This window comes from Bubalus bubalis, chromosome 10, assembly GCF_019923935.1.
Source record: "Bubalus bubalis isolate 160015118507 breed Murrah chromosome 10, NDDB_SH_1, whole genome shotgun sequence".
NCBI classification, from domain to species: domain Eukaryota; kingdom Metazoa; phylum Chordata; class Mammalia; order Artiodactyla; family Bovidae; genus Bubalus; species Bubalus bubalis.
The window spans coordinates 71,734,815-71,755,049 of record NC_059166.1 but is presented as its reverse complement, the minus strand read 5'-3'; the positions used below and the strand labels follow the sequence as shown (position 1 = coordinate 71,755,049).

Genomic DNA, 20,235 nt, shown 5'->3' with positions numbered 1-20,235 from the left:
CAGCCCACTCCAGTGTTCTTGCCTGGAGAATCCCAGGGACGGGAGACCCTGGTGGGCTGCCGTCTATGGGGTCACACAGAGTCGGACACGACTGAAGTGACAGCATAGCATAGCATAGCTTTTATAGATTTTGGTTAATTAGATCAAAGAAGATCAAATGTTAAGGAAAATTAGCTGCTATAGAAACTGTTCTTATGGTTACCAGTGGGAAATGATCAGAGCGATAGATTGAAAGTTTGGAATTGACATGGATGTATTTTTAAAATAGATAACTGACAAGGACCTACTGTATATGGCACAGGGAAATCTGTTCAATATTCTGTAATAACCTAAATGGGAAAAGGATTTGGAAAAGAATGTACATTTATATATGTAACTAAATCACTTTGCTGTACACCTGGAACTAATAGAGCATTGTTAATCAACTATCCTCCAATATAAAATAAAATTATTTTAAAAATTAAGAAAAAGAAACTGTTCTTAAGTGTCCCCATCTTATGAGAAAAAGCACATAGTTTAATTGCAAAAGCAACTCAAAGGAGGAAAGCTGGTTTCCTAATTCTTTATACTCAATACTAACCATTTAGGTCATTCTGAATAAGATACTTGACCTTCTGCAAATTGATTGTCTTGTCTGCCTGGGTACAAGGAGTTTCACTACTTAAGCAAAAAGTGAGGTTTTCGAAGATCACTGTTTTAGGCAACTCCCCTCTCCCACCTAGCTGTACAGCATGAGGATTAAATGAATGAATGTGTGTAAAAAGTCTTAATCCTGTCTGATGCATAGTGGCCATTAACAAAGGGTAGCCTCATTATATGTGTTTTGTGTATATAATAGTTATATTTATGTAATTGTTTTTCCTCAGTGGATTCTGAGCTCCTTCACAGAAGAGAGTTTCAAGTATATTTTATTATTCATAATAGAAACTCACTAAATATTTGTTCAGAGGAAATAGCCTCATTTTAATGAAAAAGAAGCTAAGGTTTTTGGTTAATCTATGCTGTTGCTGATACTCATGGCTCTTATGATGGTTTACACTTAGAAGTTGCTTGGCTCCTGCCACTGAATTGAACAGATAAAATATAAGGTGCACTGGAGCCTGATTCAGAGAGGAAACCTGCTACGCTCAGTGGAGACAGCTGAGTTAATGTTATTAGTAAATGATACTATCGGCACAGAGGAGAATCTCATTCTGTTATTACTTGCAATTTCCAACATAGTACCTACAAATCTTCTTAAAATTGTCCAATATTAAGAAATCTGACTAGCTACTGTTTCGGGGTTCTTCGGAAGAAGACTAAATCTTTCAGTTCAGTTCAGTCGTTCAGTCATGTCTGACTGTTCACAAACCCCATAGACAACAGCATGCCAGGCCTCCCTGTCCATCACCAACTCCGGAAGTCTACTCAAACTCATCTCCATTGAGTCGGTGATGTCATCCAACCATCTTATCCTCTGTCGTCCCCTTCTCCTCCTGCCTTCAATCTTTCCCAGCATCAGGGTCTTTTCAAATGAGTCAGCTCTTCACATCAGGTGGCCAAAGTATTGGAGTTTCAGCTTCAGCATCAGTCTGTCCAGTGAACACCCAGGACTGATCTCCTTTAGGATGGACTGGTTGGATCTCCTTGCAGTCCAAGGGACTCTCAAGAGTCTTCTCCAACACCACACTTCAAAAACATCAATTCTTCAGCGCTCAGCTTCCTTTATAGTCCAAATCTCACATCCATACATGACCACTGGAAAAACGATAGCTTTGACAAGATGGACCTTTGTTGGCAAAGTAATGTCTCTGCTTTTTAATATGCTGTCTAGGTTGGTCATAACTTTTCTTCCAAGGAGTAAGCATCTTTTTATTTCATGGTTGCAGTCACCATCTGCAGTGATTTTTGGAGCCCCCCAAAATAAAGTCAGCCACTGTTTCCTTATCTACTTGCCATGAAGTGATGGGAACAGATGCCATGATCTTTGTTTTCTGAATATTGGGCTTTAAGCCAACTTTTTCACTCTCCTCTTTCACTTTCATCAAGAGGCTTTTTAGTTCCTCTTCACTTTCTACCATAAGAGTGGTGTCATCTACATATCTGAGATTATTGATATTTCTCCTGGCAGTCTTGATTCCAGCATGTGCTGCATCCAGCCCAGCGTTTCTCATGATATACTCTGCATATAAGTTAAATAAGCAGGGTGACAATATACAGGTCTTTTTTTATTCATGAGCCCTAGAACACACCTGCATCTATGCTAATGAGGTGATTCTTGAGCCCTTGGATATCTGCTTCAGGACCTGGGCTGTTCACCAGAGAGACCAACGCTGTGGTCAGAGGGTTGGGTCTTAGAGCTAGTTCAGCCTCCAGGACTGGAGATTGAATTCAGTCACACAGCTGGTGATTTAATCGGTCATGCCCATGCAGTGAAATTCTATAATAAAAATTTGGGGAACTCACCAGATTTGTGGCCAGTTGGCTATAAGTGTGGGTGACCTGGGATCCCACTTGCCTGGCATCTGAAGTGAGGCTTTCTTGCTGGGGACTCTGCCCGAAGAGTTGTGAAATCCAGTGCTAAGTTACAGTGTTTGGTGTCTGAATGGAGTTTCACACAGTATAGCAGTTGGCCTTGAAACGAAATAAATTTAGAAATTAATTTTACGATGCTATATACCTAGGTTCTTTTAAACTGCCAGTGAGTCTGTTCTGGTTCCGGAGCACTGGTTTGGGACCCTGTGACGAGACTTTATTTTTCTGGGCTCCAAAATCACTGCAGATGGTGACTGCAGCCATGAAATTAAAAGACGCTTACTCCTTGGAAGGAAAGTTATGACCAACCTAGATAGCATATTCAAAAGCAGAGACATTACTTTGCCAATAAAAGTCCGTCTAGTCAAGGCTATGGTTTTTCCTGTGGTCATGTATGGATGTGAGAGTTGGACTGTGAAGAAGGCTGAGCGCCGAAGAATTGATGCTTTTAAACCATGGTGTTGGAGAAGACTCTTGAGAGTCCCTTGGACTGCAAGGAGATCCAACCAGTGCATTCTGAAGGAGATCAGCCCTGGGATTTCTTTGGAAGGAATGATGCTAAAGCTGAAACTCCAGTACTTTGGCCACCTCATGCAAAGAGTTAACTCGTTGGAAAAGACTCTGATGCTGGGAGGGATTGGGGGCAAGAGGAGAAGGGGACGACAGAGGATGAGATGGCTGGATGGCATCACTGACTCGATGGACGTGAGTGAACTCTGGGAGTTGGTGATGGCCAGGGAGGCCTGGTGTGCTGCGATTCATGGGGTCGCAAAGAGTCGGACATGACTGAGCAACTGATTTGATCTGATCCGACGAGACCTAAAATGCGTGAGAGGAGGTGCTGTCCACGTGCCATAGAGGTGGCTCTGAGGTTCCACAACGCCGCCCCAGGTGACCTGCACCAAGGCCTTGAGCGGAACCTACATGTCCCATCCCCCAGCCGCTCCCGGCCCACTGTGGCTAGAGTCTGATGGCAGTGGCAGCACTAAGGGACCCACCTCAGGAACAGTATAAGCTTTGAAGACATTGCTGGGTACCTCTCCTGGGAGGAATGGAGGCTCCTTGATGAGGCTCAGAGATGTCTGTACCTCAGTGTGATGCTGTAGAACTTTGCACTCATATCTTCACTAGCTAGGGCTTCAGGGACAATGCTGAAAAGCAGTGGGTAGCAGGACATCCATGCCTTCTTCCTGATGTTAATGACCCAGATAACCATGATGGTGTGATCACTCACCTAAAACCAGACACCTTGGAGTGCGAAGTCAAGTGGGCCTTAGGAAGCATCACTGTGAACAAAGCTAATGGAGGTGATGGAATTCCAGCTCAGCTATTTCAGATCCTAAAAGATGATGCTGGTAAAGTGCTGCACTCAATATGCCAGCAAATTTGGAAAAGTCAGCAGTGGCCACAGGACTGGAAAAGGTCAGTTTTCATTCCAATCTCAAAGAAAGGCAGTGCCAAAGAATGTTCAAACTACCTCACAATTGCACTCCTTTCACACGCTAGCAAAGTAAGGCTCAAAATTCTGCGAGCTAGACTTCAACAGTACATAAACTGAGAACTTCCAGATGTTCAGGCTGGATTTAGAAAAGGCAGAGGAATCAAATATCAAATTGCCAACATCCATTGAATCATAGGAAAAGCAAGAGAATTCTAGAAAGACATCTATTTCTGCTTCATTGACTACACTAAAGTCTTTGTGTGGATCACAACAAACTGTGGAAAATTCTTAAAAAGATGGGAATACCAGACCACCTGACCTGCCTCCTGAGAAACCTGTATGCAGGTCAAAAAGCTACAGTTAGAACTGAACATGGGACAACAGACTTGTTACAAATCGGGAAAGGAGTATGTCAGGCTGTATATTGTCACCCTGCTTATTTAACTTATATGCAGAATACATCATACAAAATGCTGGGCTGGATGAAGCACAAGCTGGAATCAAGATTGCTAGGAGAAATATCAAAATAACCTCATATATGCAGATGACTCCACCCTTGTGGCAAAAAGTGAAGAGGAACTAAAGAGCCTCTTGATGAAGGTGAAAGAGGAGAGTGAAAAAGCTGTCTTAAATCTCAACATTCAAAAAACAAAGATCATGGCATCCAGTCCCATCACTTCATGGCAAATAGATGGGGAAATAATGGAAACAGAGACTTTATTTTCTTGGGCTCCAAAATCACTGTAGATGCTGACTGCAGCCATGATATTAAAAGACACTTGCTCCATGGAAGAAGAGCTATGATCAACCTAGACAGCATATTAAAAAGCAGAGACATTACTTTGCCAACAAAGGTCCATCTTGTCAAAGCTATGGTTTTTCCAGTAGTCATATATGGATGTGAGCGTTGGACCATAAAGAAGGTTGAGCACTGAAGAATTGATGCTTTTGAACTGTGATGTAGGAGAAGACTCTTGAGAGTCCCTTGGACTGCAAGGAGATCCAGTCAGTCCATCTTAAAGGAGATCAGTCCTGAATATTCATTGGAAGGAATGATGCCGAAGCTGAAGCTCCCATACTTTGGCCACCTGATTCGAAGAGCCTCCTCCTTAGAAAAGGCCCTGATGGGAAAGACTGAAGGCCAGAGAAGGGGACGACGGAGGATGGGGTGGTTGGATTGCATCACTAACTCAACAAAAATGAGTTTGAGCGGACTCCGGGAGATGATGAAGGACAGGGAGACCTGTCATGCTGCAGTCTGTGGGGTCATAAAGAGTTGGATATGACTGAGCAACTGAACAATAAATATATCTAAGTATAAACAGCCAAAATAACTTAGAAACACACTATTAAAACTATTAAATACTCAAGTAAACTGATAAAAATAATGAAATCTTAATTCAACACTTGTGATGGAGAATAAATATGATATAAATATAATAAATAAATACCCCATCTTGCATTATGGGATCTATCTCAAAATGAAAGCTGTACTATAAATTGCTATGAGCAATATCTCATCTGTTAATTGATCATATATGTGAAATTAGAGTTAATAACTTTTAATAACCTGATATGTACACATATGCCTTGCTTTAGGAATCTGATCATAAATCCCAGGTTATAAAGCAGGTGAGTTAGAAGGACATTTAATATGAATTCTATTTTTTTTAAAAATCCACACTATACCAAAGAATTCACCACTGATTTTAAAAGTTTACCTAGCAAAATTATGTGATTTTACTTCTACATGTAGTTAAGTGTGAAACATACATGTTGCTGAAGGCTCAAATGATAGCATTTTTTAGTAATAAAATATTTTTAAATTAAGATATTACATTTTTTAGACATGTTATCACATACTTAATAGTTTATAGTATAATATAAACAAACTAATAAAATTTTACTGGTCTTTGTCTTTCCACCCTATACCTTTGGTCACCTCTTTTATTTCAATCTGTCTTCCCTCTCTATCTCTTACAACCTCATTATGAGTCTTGTTATTAAATTTTTGATGATTAATGATAATACATATAAAACTCTTAGCATGTTGCCTGACGCATTAACAGTTCTCAGATGTTTTAGGAAACATTCTTAAAAGTTACACAATTTGATTAAAGTAAGTTATGATCCACTGAGGAAATATTTGAACTTCAGCGTGTCCGGGTCCAGCATGAGGTGACATTAATATGAAGTTTCAGCTCCATCAAGAGATGTAAATCTGCCACCATGTGAGTTCTCCATCCTTAGTGATGTTTCTTCATAGATCATGCAACCTGGATATTGTAGATAAGGTGCAGGCAGAGTACAGCAAGTGAACTACATGATATTTATAAAAATACCTGTCACTCCTTGCAATGAGTTTTTTCAGATGTTTCAATTGGTATTGTGTGTCACAAAGAATTTGGATGAATGGAAATAATGATATTAAGATAAAGACATTCCAGACTGAGAATGAAACAGTTTGTATACTAGGCAGCAAGAAGAAAGAAAGCAAAGCATGACTTTGTTAGAACCTAGAAAGAGTATTCTACAAAAGATTATGTTCTTTTAAGTAACCAGAAGTACTCAGTATAAACTTTTTTCTATATTTAACATATCTCATGGTACTGTGGTTTAAAAAGATTTCTTCTTATGAATTTTAAGATCATACTTCAAACTCTTAATGCCAAATTAGAATACTGAAAATTCTGCTTTTAATTGTATCAACTTATAAAAGTATGTTTTTTGTAATGTGACCCCAACTTATGTTTTGCAGGCAGAAGCAACAAATTACCCACCTGCATGAAAGAATAAGGGATAATGAATTACGAGCACAGCATGCCATGTTAGGACACTATGTAAACTGTGAGGATTCTTACGGGGCTGGTTTGCAGGTAAGATTACAAAGGGTTTTGTAGTTATCGTTTTACTAGTCTTGTCAAACATATACTTAAACTGTATGATTAGGACATTTGGGGATTAGTAATCTGTTCCTATGGTTCATATTTATATGTGTAGTAAAGGACATTCCAGTGCTGTTTTCCGTCTGTCCAATTCACATGCTTTCCCCGCACTAACAGGAACTACTATTATCAGTTTCTAGTGTAGCCTTCCAGAGTTGATATTTATTACAACCCACAGATAAATTTATTTTATCCTACACAAAAGATATCAAAATATATAAAATATCCCACATACTACTTTTTTCTTCATATTATATAAAATTACATAAAACACAATGACTATTTCCATATTATTACCTAGGCAGCATCCCTTTCCTTTGCTTTTACAGCTACTTGATTTCCCATTTTATGGAAATAGCATAATTTATCCAACCTATCTCTGCTTGTCAAAATTTGGGTTGTTTCTAATTTGGGACTACTGTGCACAATCTTCTAAAAGTGAAACTCTATGCTCATTAAACAGTAACTCCCCATTTCACCCCCTGACCTGTGGCAACTATCATTCTACTTTCTGTCTCTGTAATTTTTAACTACTCCAGGTATCTCATGTTAAATGGAATTATGTAGTATTTGTCTTTTTGTGGCTGGCATATTTCACTTAGCGTAATAACCTCAAGGTTCATCCACATTGTAGCACGTGTCAGAATTTCCTTCCCTGTTAAGGCTGAATAATATCCCATTGGATGCATACCACATTCGCTTTTCTACTCATCTTTTAGTGGACACTTGGCTGGATTCTATATTTTATCTGTAGTGAATAATACCTCTGTGAACATTTTTGCATCATTTATTTGAACGTGAATACTATTGGCAAATACTTTATGGTAGTACGTACTTCTATTTGGTCATTTCCGTTTATATCTTTATTCTTAGAATTAAATCAATTTAAGTGTAATTTTTTCCTCCATTGTATTTTTAAACTTGCAGTTTTATTAAAGGCATTGTTAATTACAATGAGGACATGATAAATGAAGACCAAATAACAGACTTATTTGAGGCAGAGGCACTTAACGTAGAGATTCCAGCTTGTCTGTCATACTTCAGTTACTAATACATCAAATAGCTTGTTATTATGTGATGTCATCTAAAAGTTCTACCACATGACAGCAAGTCTCTGTCATACTGAGATTAATAGTGTTCAGTTATTTGAAAGTGGTATTTCTGTACTACTTAAGTAGTATAATTTGCTTTGATAAGGGTATTTTAATAGAACCATGCAGTTTCTGCTTATAACTTCATTATTCTGAATAAAGGTTTTACTTGAATTATACAATTAATACTACCAAAAAACATAAAACTTAATGTCTGTCTGCAAGCTAAAGAAAATGTTTTTTGACACATAGCATCAGACCAGTAGAGGGCTCTCTAAGTCAGTCTGCAAGGACAGAAATATAAGGAAAATGGGGTTGCTAAAGATATTATAAGAATTTTAAATTATGTGGGGGAATTAAAATATTGTTGAGAAATTCATTTTAAAAGATAAGTGTGAGACTCCCCTGGTGGTCCAGTGGTTAAGACTTCGCCTTCCAATGCAGGTTCAATTCCTGGTCAGAGATCTAAGATCCCACATGACTAGTGGCCAAAAAACTCCCCCCAAAAAACATAGAACAGAAGCAATGTTGTAACAAATTAAGTAAACACTTTAACAATGGTGTACATCAAAACAATCTTTTTAAAAAAAGGTAAGTGCAATTAATAAAAGAGAATGCAAGGAACCCCCTCCAATACTAAATGGATACAATAAATATATAAATTTTTTTCAGAAGATTGATACAGAGTGAATAAAATGGCAAAGGTTTAGAAGTAACAACTAATACAATAAATTCTCCTTAGTGAAGGAAGTTTTTATTTTTCTTTATATTTTATTGAACAAATTTGACATGTAATATGGAATGAGTTTGGGCTTCCCTTGTGGCTCAGAGGGTAAAGAATTCACCCTCTGAGTTCTGGGTTTCACCCCTGGGTCTGGAACATCCCTTGAAGAAGGGACTGGACACCCACTCCAGTATTCTTGCCTGGAGAATTCCCATGGATAGAGGAGCCTGGTAGGCTACGGTCCATGGGGTCACAGAAGAGTCAGACACGACTGAGTTACTAAGCACACATGCACAGTGTATGTTTAAGGTGTATGGCATGTTGCTTTGATACATTTGTATGTAATATGATTGCTATTTTAGTGGTATTTATCACATTACATAATTATAGTACAATATTATTATCTGTATTCATTACACTGTGCATTAACTACTTGTGGCATATTTACTGCTTGTTGAAATTTTACCCTTAAACACCACACTCTTATCCTCCGTGGGTGCTCCACCCCTTCTCATGATCCCTGGTAAGAAGGTTCTCTCTGTTTATTACAGGTTTAATTTATTTAGATTCCACGTATAAGTGGTATCATACAGTACTTGCTTTTCTTTTTCTGATTTATCTCATTTAGCATAATGTGCCCAAGATCTGTGTATGTGTGAAGATATCCTCCTTTCTCATGGCTGAATAAACTCCATTGTATATTACATCTTTTATCCATTCATACGTTGATGGACGTTGGGATTGTGGCCTTATCTTGGCTGTTGTAAATCAGATCAGATCAGTCGCTCAGTTGTGTCCGACTCTTTGCAACCCCATGAATCGCAGCACGCCAGGCCTCCCTGTCCATCACCAACTCCCGGAGTTCACTGAGACTCACGTCCATCGAGTCAGTGATGCCATCCAGCCATCTCATCCTCTGTCGTCCCCTTCTCCTCTTGCCCCCAATCCCTCCCTGCATCAGAGTCTTTTCCAGTGAGTCATCTCTTCGCATGAGGTGGCCAAAGTACTGGAGTTTCAGCTTTAGCACCATTCCTTCCAAAGAAATCCCAGGGCTGATCTCCTTCAGAATGGACTGGTTATATCTCCTACGATAACTATGGGAGTGCATGTATCTTGTAGAAATCATGTTTTCTTCTGGGTGTATATCCAGAGATGAAATTGCTGGATCCTATGGTAGATTTGTTTTTTTATATTTTTGAGGAACCATCATGTTGTTTTCTGTAATGGCCACGCTAATTTATACTCCCACCAACCATGTTTAAGGCCCCCTTTCCACCACTTCCTTTCCAGCACCACTTATCTCTTGTCTTCTTTATGATAACCATTCTAACAGGTGGGAGATAAGATATTATTTTGATTTTGATTTGAATTTCTCTGATGATTAGCATTCCCTGATGTGATGTTGAACATTTTTTCATGTGTCTGTTGGCCATTTTTATTTTCTCTTTGAAAATATGTCTGTTTAATTCTTCTGCCTATTTTTAAATCAGGTTGTCTTCTGTTAAGTTGAATGAGTCTTTTATATATTTTGGATTTTAACCCCCTTATCTGATATGGGGTTTGTAAAACGTTCTCCCATTCAGTAGGTTGTCTTTTCATTGTTAATTGTTTCTTTTACTGTACTTCTTTTTTAGTTTGATTAGTCTCATTTGTTGATTTTTGCTTTTGCTGTTTGTCCTTTTGGCATTATGTAATAAAAAAGTCATTGCCAAGACAAATATCGATGACTTCTAGGAGTTTTATGGTATCGGGTCTTATGTTAATTTTTGTGAGTCATGTGATGTAGGGGCCTACTTTCATTGTTCTGCATGTGTTTCTACAGTTTTCCCAGCACCATACCCGCCGGGTGCTCTTGGCCCCTGCTGAATACTAGCTGACATCACATTTTAGAGTCTAATTCTGGGCTCTCCGTTCAGTGTCAGTGCTCAGTGTGTCAGTGCCAGTACCAGTTTATTACGGTGATTTGTAGGGTTATTTGGAATCTGGAGTGTGATGCTTCTGGTTTTGTTCTTTTTCTCAGTATTGCTTTGGCTGGCCAGGGTCTTTTCTGGATCCACACAAACTTTAGGATTGTTTATTCTATTTCTGTGAAGAGTAGCAAAGGAATGTTTTCCTTGGATTTATAAACATTACTTTTTATGCACAGCATTTTGTATTTGCACATTTTTGGGGTCCATAACTTGTTCATCCTAACTCCTTAGTATATTTAAAAAAGGAAATTATGCTTTTAATATTCTGTGTATTCTAGGTTTAAAAAGTATATTTTTGAAATAAAATACCTTTTAAATTAATTTATAGATAAAAAATACAACTCTTGAGAAGTAAATGCTGTTTGCCTATTAAAAACTTCGAATAACCTTACAATCAAAATGACCTGAGAACTAGACATTGCCAAGTCTCATAGGTGGAAAATGAGAACCAGGTCTTTATCCTAAAATTCAAACTTCCCCAGTTGTTTCAATAGTAGAATTACTAGAACCAAAGAGTGGTTTGTACTTATAATATCTTATACCAAAATTTCAACCTGTAGTTAACAGGCTTGCATGGAAAAAACCCAAATGTGAAAGACCCTTCTTCCTTTTGTTAAAAATGAAGAAGAAAGGCCAGCACTTGTTATTTGTTGTCTTTCTGATGATAGCCATTCTGCTAGGTATGAGGTCTATCTCACTGTGGCTTTGGTTTGCATCTCCCCAACAATGAGTGATGTTGAACATCTTTTCATGTGCCTGTTGGCCATCTGTATGTCTTCTTTGAAACAGTTTTTTCAGGTCCTCTGTCCATTTTTTAATTGGGTTTTTTCTTTTTTTTTCCCCTTGATGTTGAGTTGTATGAGTTCTTTGTGTATTTTGGATATTAACCTCCTATCGGATGTATCATTTGCCTTTATCTTCTCTCATTCAGATCTTGTCTGACTCTCCCTCAAAGCCTTGCTCGTGAAGAGAATAATACATTTGTTCATTTAGCAATTATTTTTGAACTCATCTTGTGCCCAGTCACTGCTGTATGAAATAGGGATAAAAGAACAATTAAGATGAACAAAAATTCCTGATTTCATGACCCTTATTTTCTGGTTAGGGGAAACACTCTATTAATACTTATTGATATGTATTTATTGGTATGTATTAACTTTATTAGGGATGTCTCATTTACCTGTTAGCTAAAAATGATCACCTGTGAGAAAAGACTTCTTTAGTCTTTATTTCCCCAGAACTTTTACTTCTTTATAATGTACTTTTTACACTCTAATTATGCCTTTTAACCAAATAATAACTACTTTTTATTTAGCTTCTGCCTTGTGCTAAAACTTCGTGTAACTTGGCCATGGTAGGTAATTTGAATTGATCATGGCACATAACTGAGAAGCAGGAGAGTTGGGATTTATGCCGAGGTCTGTCATTAAAGGCTTGTGTGCACTCTTTGTTCTGTCCCTCATTTCCAATTTCTTTCCATTGGTTCAGGACAAGTAAACTTTTAAAGCCTTGCCTGTGTGTTTCTTTTTCTGAATAGCCACAATATGAGAACACCTCCCTCCAGACTCCATTTTCAGACCAGTCAGCATCCCATTCCCAGCACGAGGAACTTGAGCAAAAGCTTTTATCTACTGAGAAAGAAGTTTTACAGCTCAATCAGTTTCTCAAACAAAGAATAAGCCAATTTAGTGAAGAGAAGAAGAAACTGGAGGAGAAGGTAGGTATTTTTAATAAAGTTGAATAAGGCCAAGGGCATTCCTTCAGCATACGATTTTTTTTTTGTTATCTACTGTATGCCAGGTATCTTACCAAGTTTATAATTCTAAAGTGAATAGTTTTACAGTAACTTTTGAGAAACCCTGTGCTATCTACAAAAATCCAGGCATTTTTTTTTTGAGAAACAAAAACACCATTGTATATTATATTATGTCTTTGTAAATAATAGTAAAGCTCTTTTTAGTTGCCTATGCTGAGATTTGACACCAATAACTTTTCTCCTTTTCCTTTTTGGATCCCATATCTTTGTCATGTGTGGTATGAAGGATTGCTAAATGAAATAAAAGTGGTCTTTCTTTCAGAAGCACATGACTTCAAGTTATTTCAGCTGAAGCCCTTGAATAGAATAAGTAGTGAAAGCCAAATGCCTATATATACACAATGTATCTGTACATTTATTTGACCTTTCTGCCTTTATTAAAGTATTTTCACATACTTCATCTCATTCCATTATAGTATCATTAAAAATCATCTTAAGCAGCTACTTACTTGTAGAATTGGCTTTAGATTTCTCTTGTTACACTCAACTTACTCTTGTATTAACGAACCTCCCATTCAGGTGATCTTAAGGCAGTCACCATAATTTTCTGTAGACAAGATTGGCACTATTGATAAGGAACTCATTGATATTTTTGAGTCAGTATAGATATACATGTGTGTATACACACACACACGTGAGCTAAAATTTTTTGTCTTCCCCCCAAAATTTGACATTTTACATGGTAGACAGAAATTGTTGAAAAGCTAGAAGTAAAATTCAAGACAATTTAACTCTTTGTTTGCTGCCTTGGTTCTAATAATAATTTATTAAAAAATTAGAGGAAAATACTTTTTCCCTAATCTATTTTGTTCTGATAATTGTATTTAAAATAAAGAAAAATAAATGTTTGTAAATTTCTTCTAAAATGGGACTCTCCTATTGCTTTCTAGGAATGATCTCAGTATTGTGTAATACCTTCTTGAAAGAAAAATCATATCTTTTTATAACTGAAATAAGAAAGATTTATTAGCATTGTCTCATTTGATGGCTTCCCTGGTAGCTCAGACAGTAAAGAATCTGCCTGCAATGCAGGAGACCCAGGTTCAGTCCCTGGGTTGGGAAGATCCTCTGGAGAAGGGAATTTACACACTCTAGTATTCTTGCCTGGAAAATTCCATGGACACAGGAGCCTGACGGGCTGCAGTCCATAGACTCACAAAAAGTCAGACAAGACTCAGTGACTAACACTTTCCCTTTTCTTTTCTTTTCATTTTTTGTTGCTGTTGTTCAGTCACTAAGTTATGTCCGACTCTTTGTAACTGCATGGACTGCAACTTGCCAGACTTCCCTCTCCTTCACCATCTCCTGGAGTTTGCTCAAACTCATGTCCACTGAGTTAGTGATGCCATCCAACCCTCTCATCTCTTGTCCCCTTCTCCCCCTGCCTTCAATCTGTCCCAGCATCAGGGTCTCTTCCAGTGAGTTGGCTCTTGGCCTCAGATGGCCAAAATATTGGAGCTTCAGCATCAGTCTGTCCAATTATTCGAATATTCATGGTTGGTTTCCTTTAGGATTGACTAGTTTGATCTCCTCGCAGTCCAAGGGACTCTCGAGAGTCTTCTTCACCCCAACAGTTTGAAAGCGTCAATTCATTTACCCATAGGTAATCACTGGAGTTCAAAATTCAGTGACCTCTATTAATCTGAAACAGAAAACTTGGAAGTTAAATAAACAGAAACCAGAAAATAGAGAACTTCTCATCAGTCAGCAGGGTAAAGAAAACAAGAAAACTAGATCCAATAATTATGTGTGGTCAGCTGCTTGTGGTCACAGATAACAGAGATAATGTCTGATCAAGAGTTGGCCAAGATCTGTGATCCAGAGCAGCAAGCTTGACATGATAGCAAAGAAGAGAGTTGACCAACCAGAGAAAAAGAAGTTACCTAGGATGCCTTTGCATGGTAGAAGACAACATGACTAAATTATTCTAGTGGCTCCTGTCTGAGGTCACAATAATGTCACATTTAAGACAGTTAAACAATCAAGTGTGAATTAGGGAGCATGCAGTAAAAGTAGACTGGTTACTTATGTAACTTACAGGGTCATTTGCTAAGGCAAAAACAGGATTGTGTGGTCTTTTCAGGTCACAACCAGTGCTAACATCTGTAAGTTCTGGTAGAGAACAAGTTAAATTGTCACACCAGTACCTTGATTTTAGTCCTAAGAAAGCCCCAGCACGTAGTAGGATTTGTCTATTTTACCAGTGTTGCTCCTTACTCAAAGAACTAAGTGGCTCCTGATTTTATTAATGGAATAAATAGATGAAATAGGATGTGATGTGTTTTTCTAATTGAAATTGTTTTAATAAAAGTTGTTATACATTGGACCTGAAAGAAATTAGATAAAGCACAAAAGAAACTAGATTGTGGCCAAGCATTAGCTTTTATAAAATTTGGAAGAGTAGTCCATTATACTACTAATTACTACTTATTTCCATAGTGAATATGAGAAAAGGCTATAAAGTTATTTTAGAACCCTGTAAGCTTGTGAAATAATATTAAATGTCTGAAAGACAGGCAATTTAAAGCAAACATAGTCTACAGTTTACTTTTTAGGCAACTATTTGTATATGCTTTGTTTTTAATTGATCTTGAGTATGAAAGAGTTGTAGCAGTAGTATCTCTACAGAATCTAAAGATTTGTATATTTCAGGTGGAAAGGCAAAAACAAATAGCGCATAAAAATCTGAGGTTCACCCTGTACAAATTGGGATTTACTAGTATTATGAATTGTATATGTTCTCTAGTAGGTGTTCAGTTAACGTATTTCATCAGTGCTAGGGTGGCATTAATGATAAGATACATTTTTATTTTATATGATTTTTGGAAGGAAAATATGCTGCAAGTTCAGTTTGACACAGTGCTTTAGCAACAGTCTTGCTTGAGCTATGGATTACTCTCACTAGTCCCATTATTTGTTCTTAAGTATTTGATCATTTTGGTAAGTGTCCTGGCTTTGATTGCATTGCTTTATTTAGTACACAATAAGCAGTTCCTTTGTAAGTAAAAAAAACAGCTTTAATTACTTATAGATATCTACTTTTCTTAATTCACATAAAACACTGCACATAACTTTGCAAGAAATAAATTAAAATCATCATTCCAGAAATGAATACTTGCTTCACTGATTTCAGAATTATACCCTGAAACTGTTTCTGTTTTTCTGGGTGCCAAGACAGAAACAATGCCAAAATAAATTGGTTTTTCAATGCCAAACTATAATGTAACATTTCAAAAGTATTTTAAATGTCATTTAAACTTAGCACTATTTCAACTTGTACATAATACTGTTGAAATGACATATGAATAGTCTTGACTAAATTTGCACATATACAGACAGTAAAAACTATATCATTCATGCAGCCTGGCTGACTGCAGTTTATAGGACATCATCATTTGTAAAGCAAATAAAAATTCCCAAACTCTTAATTTCAGTGATATGAGAATTTGCAAAAATGTGAATCTTAGAATTTATGAAATAAGGTAACTCATACGTTAGTTGGAAGTGATGTTAGCTATATCTGAAACTGTTGGAGAATTCAGTGATGCCTAAGATTAGGATGTTTATATAATAATAACAATAATATTATTATTTTTTGACACGAAACCACTAAAGATTCTTAATCTTTTTCTTTAGCTTAAAACCAGAGATAGATACATTAGTAGCTTGAAAAAGAAATGCCAGAAGGAGTCTGAACAGAATAAAGAAAAGCAGAGAAGAATTGAGACCTTGGAAAAGTATCTGGCTGATCTTCCAACTCTTGATGATGTGCAGAGTCAGAGTCTACAGGTAACGTGAAATAAAATGCTGATCTTTAAATGGCAGAAAACATATTCTTTTTTGAATTGACTCTTTGACATCTGAAATTTATAGTTTTTCATTCATTTTGTATTAAAATTTTGGGTTGTATATTTGGCTAATTGTAAGTTAAATCTGTGTGCTTAATTGCTGTTTTTAGGATTAACTTTAATTAGAAACTTTGTTCATTTAAGCATGAATAGCTCTTTCTTGTTCTTAATGAATACGTGGTTTCCTGCCAATGAACCTGTGACTTAACTCTCTCACTGTTCTACTCTATAGTTTCTAAGCCACTGATACCCCACTCCATGCACACACCACATGCACCTCAGTTCTGACTTTTCCCAGTATTCTCTGGGAGCCACCAAGGCTTAACAAGACCCTTTTGGACTATCTTTCTAGATACTTGTCTTGTTTTTATCATTCTTCTTAATCTTTCCATAAATTCTTTCTTATACTTTAATCTATGACCTCCATTCACTCCTCTGACTCCTGACTGTTTTCCTTTCTTAGCAATATCTCATCCAAAGTCCTTTTACCAACTCTGGAGAGGCCTTTCCTCTTGAGGCCTTATTTGTAAATGCTACAGATTCAGAGTAGTCCAAATCTGTAATGTGTTAAATGTGTTGTGGACATTTGCTAGTATCTAAACCTACTCTTTAGTCTTTTCTCAAAGTCTTTCTGATCATGGGATTTTCAATTTCCATGCTATTGATATTTGAGGGCAAGGAATATTTTGTTGTTTGACTCTATCCTGGGTGTTAAAGGATGCTTAATAACATTTCTGGCCTCTGTCTACTGGATGCCAGTAGCACTGCTCCTTCTCTTCCCTCTAAACCAAAAATGTCTACAGACTTTTCCAAATGTCTCCCGCAGGGAGTGGAGGGGTGAGAATCGTTGATCTAATCCATGGTGTATCATTCTGTAGACTTTAGACCTATAGCACATTCTCTGTTTACATTAATTTATAAGTTGTAAAACTAAGAGAGGGTGATATCATGAAGGAACTAAAGAAGGACCCACAAGGGTTTGAGCAGGAACAGACAGGACTGTAGATTTTAAAATGTGTGTTCATACCGCATTATACCCATTAGGATGGCTAATATCTAAAAAACAGAAAGTAACAAGCATTGGTGGTGATGTGGAGAAATTCTAATTCCTCATGCACTGCTGGTGGGAATGGAGTATGGTGCAGCTGCTATTGTAAACCATATGGCAGTCCTCAAAAATATTAAAAACAGAATTATATGCTCCATTAATTCTGCTTCTGGGTGTATACTAAAAATAATGGAAAGCAGACTCTCAAACAGATGTTCATTCACAATGTGTGTTCATAACAGCGATATTTCCAATACCCAGAATGTAGAGGCAGCTCAAGTGTCCATCAGTGGACGAATGGATGATCAAACTGTGATGTATACATACATTGTAGCCTTAAAAAGGAACGACTTTCTTACACATACTATAACATGGGTGAACCTGTGGACATTTGCTAAGTGAAATAAGCCAATCACAAAGATAAATAGATTAAAGATAAATGAATCAGAGAAAAATAGGTATGAGGTACCTAAAGTAATCAAATTCATAGAGACATAAAGACAGAAAGTCAAAGAGAGGGGAGATGTAGATGGAGAGTTGTTAATGGATAGAAAATTTGTTTTGCAAGATGAAAAGAGTTCTGGTGATTAGTTTACGACAATGTGAATGTACTGAACTCTACTGAATTGTACACTTAAAAATGGTTATTAAGATGGTAGATTTTATGTTAGTATATTTTGCCACAATTAAAAATAGAATTATACCCCCAAACTGAGATTATTCACCTTTCTCTCTATGGCTTCCAGAAATTTCTGACTGTATTCTCCTCTTCATAATCCCATTCTCTAGGCTCCCTTTATGCAAAGAAAGAGATAAAGTGTTAAGTGCTTTACCTGAGATGAAGATAGTGTGATTTTAACAATCAGTCCACTAATTCTTGAGAGCCTGGTATCGATTTCTAGTAGGAATACATTTAATATTCTTTGTGTTATGAACTCTAAAAAATTTCTCTTTAGCTTCAAGTTCTAGAAGAAAAAAACAAGAATTTGCAAGAGACTTTGATAGATGTGGAAAAAAAGCTTGAAGAGTTCAAAAAACAGTATCAAGAAAAAGAGGCACAGCTAATATGCCAGAAAAAGAAAGAAAAGGAGTTGGTAACTACAGTTCAGAGGTAAGAAACCCTCAGTAATCCTTTTATATTATTCTTTCTTTTTCAAAGAGCATTTTCACTTAAAATGCATTAATTTATAATTGGTGCTCTACTATTTTTCTTAAAGATGTACTGTTGATAACCAAAAGTATTATGTCATCGAAACAGATTGTCTCAGTTGCAGTTTATTTGATCCAATGTACTGACATCTTGGTTTTAGACGATTTTAGATGAGAATATTAAAAAAGACACCAGTTGAAAACAGGAAGCATTAACACAAACCCTTTATCTAATGGCTTTGTCAAAGAGTAAGTAAAAATTCTAAATAACAAAAAGCGGGGCAGCCGGACTGCACCCTTTAATGGGACCGTCCAAGTAACTGGTCCCGTTTCACCTGACCGCAGAGTAACAGCTGCGGCTCTTTGCCAGGCACCTTCCAAGTTTCCTCACGTTCTCTTGCCTCACAGGACTCTTCTAATTTAATATAGTTAGAACTGCAGTGCATATTATTTGCTTGCATATTTTGTTAATGTAAATGAAAATTGATATTAGATTCCTGAAAAACCTGGAAAACGAGGCAGTATATTCATCTACATATACTCTGTTTTTTAGAACTTAAAAAACCTTAATAGATGATCAACTGTTAGTAGTAAAACTATCTTAAAGAGAAAAACAACAAAGCAACAAAAAACTGAATTTGAGAAAGACACTCTTAATGCTTGTATCAATTATGTATAACTCAACCAAACTTTTTAGTCAAAATCCTTCAGATAATTCTATGTTAATATTGCTTTACTACTATTTTCTAAGTCTTAAATATGTCTCGTCTACATTTTCCCCTTGGATTTCAGTGCAGAAAACCTCTGATTTCTAGGACAATTCAGTCATCAGTGTCTCTAATCTCAGCTTCAAAAAAATCCATACACCTTTGACTCTACCTTTATTTTTCTCCTGTTTTCTGCTTTCTTAATCCTAAATTTCTTTCTATTACTCCACTTCTTATATCCTGTTCTCTAGTCTCAAAACAGCTTCCTGACCTCTGTTAATTCAACCACATATCTTTCTTCAATCTTACGACAAAAGGCCAAGGGATAATGCATTTGTTCTGTTTTATAGAGTGTTACAGTCATAAACTCAAGCTGTGTTTTTATGAGCAGAACTAGGAACACCTGAAAATAATTTGAACGTTTGTTTTGTTCCATTGTGTGTTTTTACATATTTGGTATGATTTTATACCTTCTCTTTTATTTTGATTTTCTCTTTTATTATGCTTTTGGAGAACATTGAGCTTGGTATTCTTGATTTGGAAAGATTTAGTTTAGTGCATTTCAGAATTCATTTTCCATATCTTCAGTATCTTGATCCTGAGATGACATCATCCCAGGAAATGTCTCTTGATTTCTAATAAACTTAAAGGACCAGAGAAGGTGTTCTAAAATTGTTCAGTACTTGTATGCCTATAGTGTCACCTGACTTTGGGGGTAGGAATGTTATTTCAGTTTCCTCAACTATATGATGTAGTTAGTATTCCTTAAGTTTCAGAAGAATTTAAGATGTATTATGTGACTATAAATTATATCATTACATTGATCTGTTTTTATATACTATTCCCAAGTTTCCTGCTTTGTGAATATGTAAGAGCCTTTGGGATTTAAAAAGGAGGCAAACGTTTTTCACTTAGAAATGAAAATCTTAAGTAAAATATGTGGAAGGGATTCACAGTTATGCAGTAGTTGGTACCTTTGCTG

The 20,235-nt window shown here is 36.7% G+C and overlaps 1 protein-coding gene across 3 annotated transcripts in view; it reads left to right on the top strand.

Annotated features, from left to right (window-relative positions):
- CEP85L (centrosomal protein 85 like) overlaps positions 1 to 20,235 on the top strand; it is a 145,692-nt gene that overhangs the window by 100,464 nt on the left and 24,993 nt on the right. For all 3 annotated transcript variants that reach the window (XM_006071450.4, XM_006071451.4, XM_006071452.4), the window contains 4 exons: positions 6,714 to 6,831; positions 12,223 to 12,402; positions 16,138 to 16,290; positions 18,354 to 18,508. In XM_006071450.4, coding sequence (XP_006071512.3) covers positions 6,714 to 6,831; positions 12,223 to 12,402; positions 16,138 to 16,290; positions 18,354 to 18,508 — 606 coding nt within the window. The remainder of the gene's footprint in view (positions 1 to 6,713; positions 6,832 to 12,222; positions 12,403 to 16,137; positions 16,291 to 18,353; positions 18,509 to 20,235) is intronic.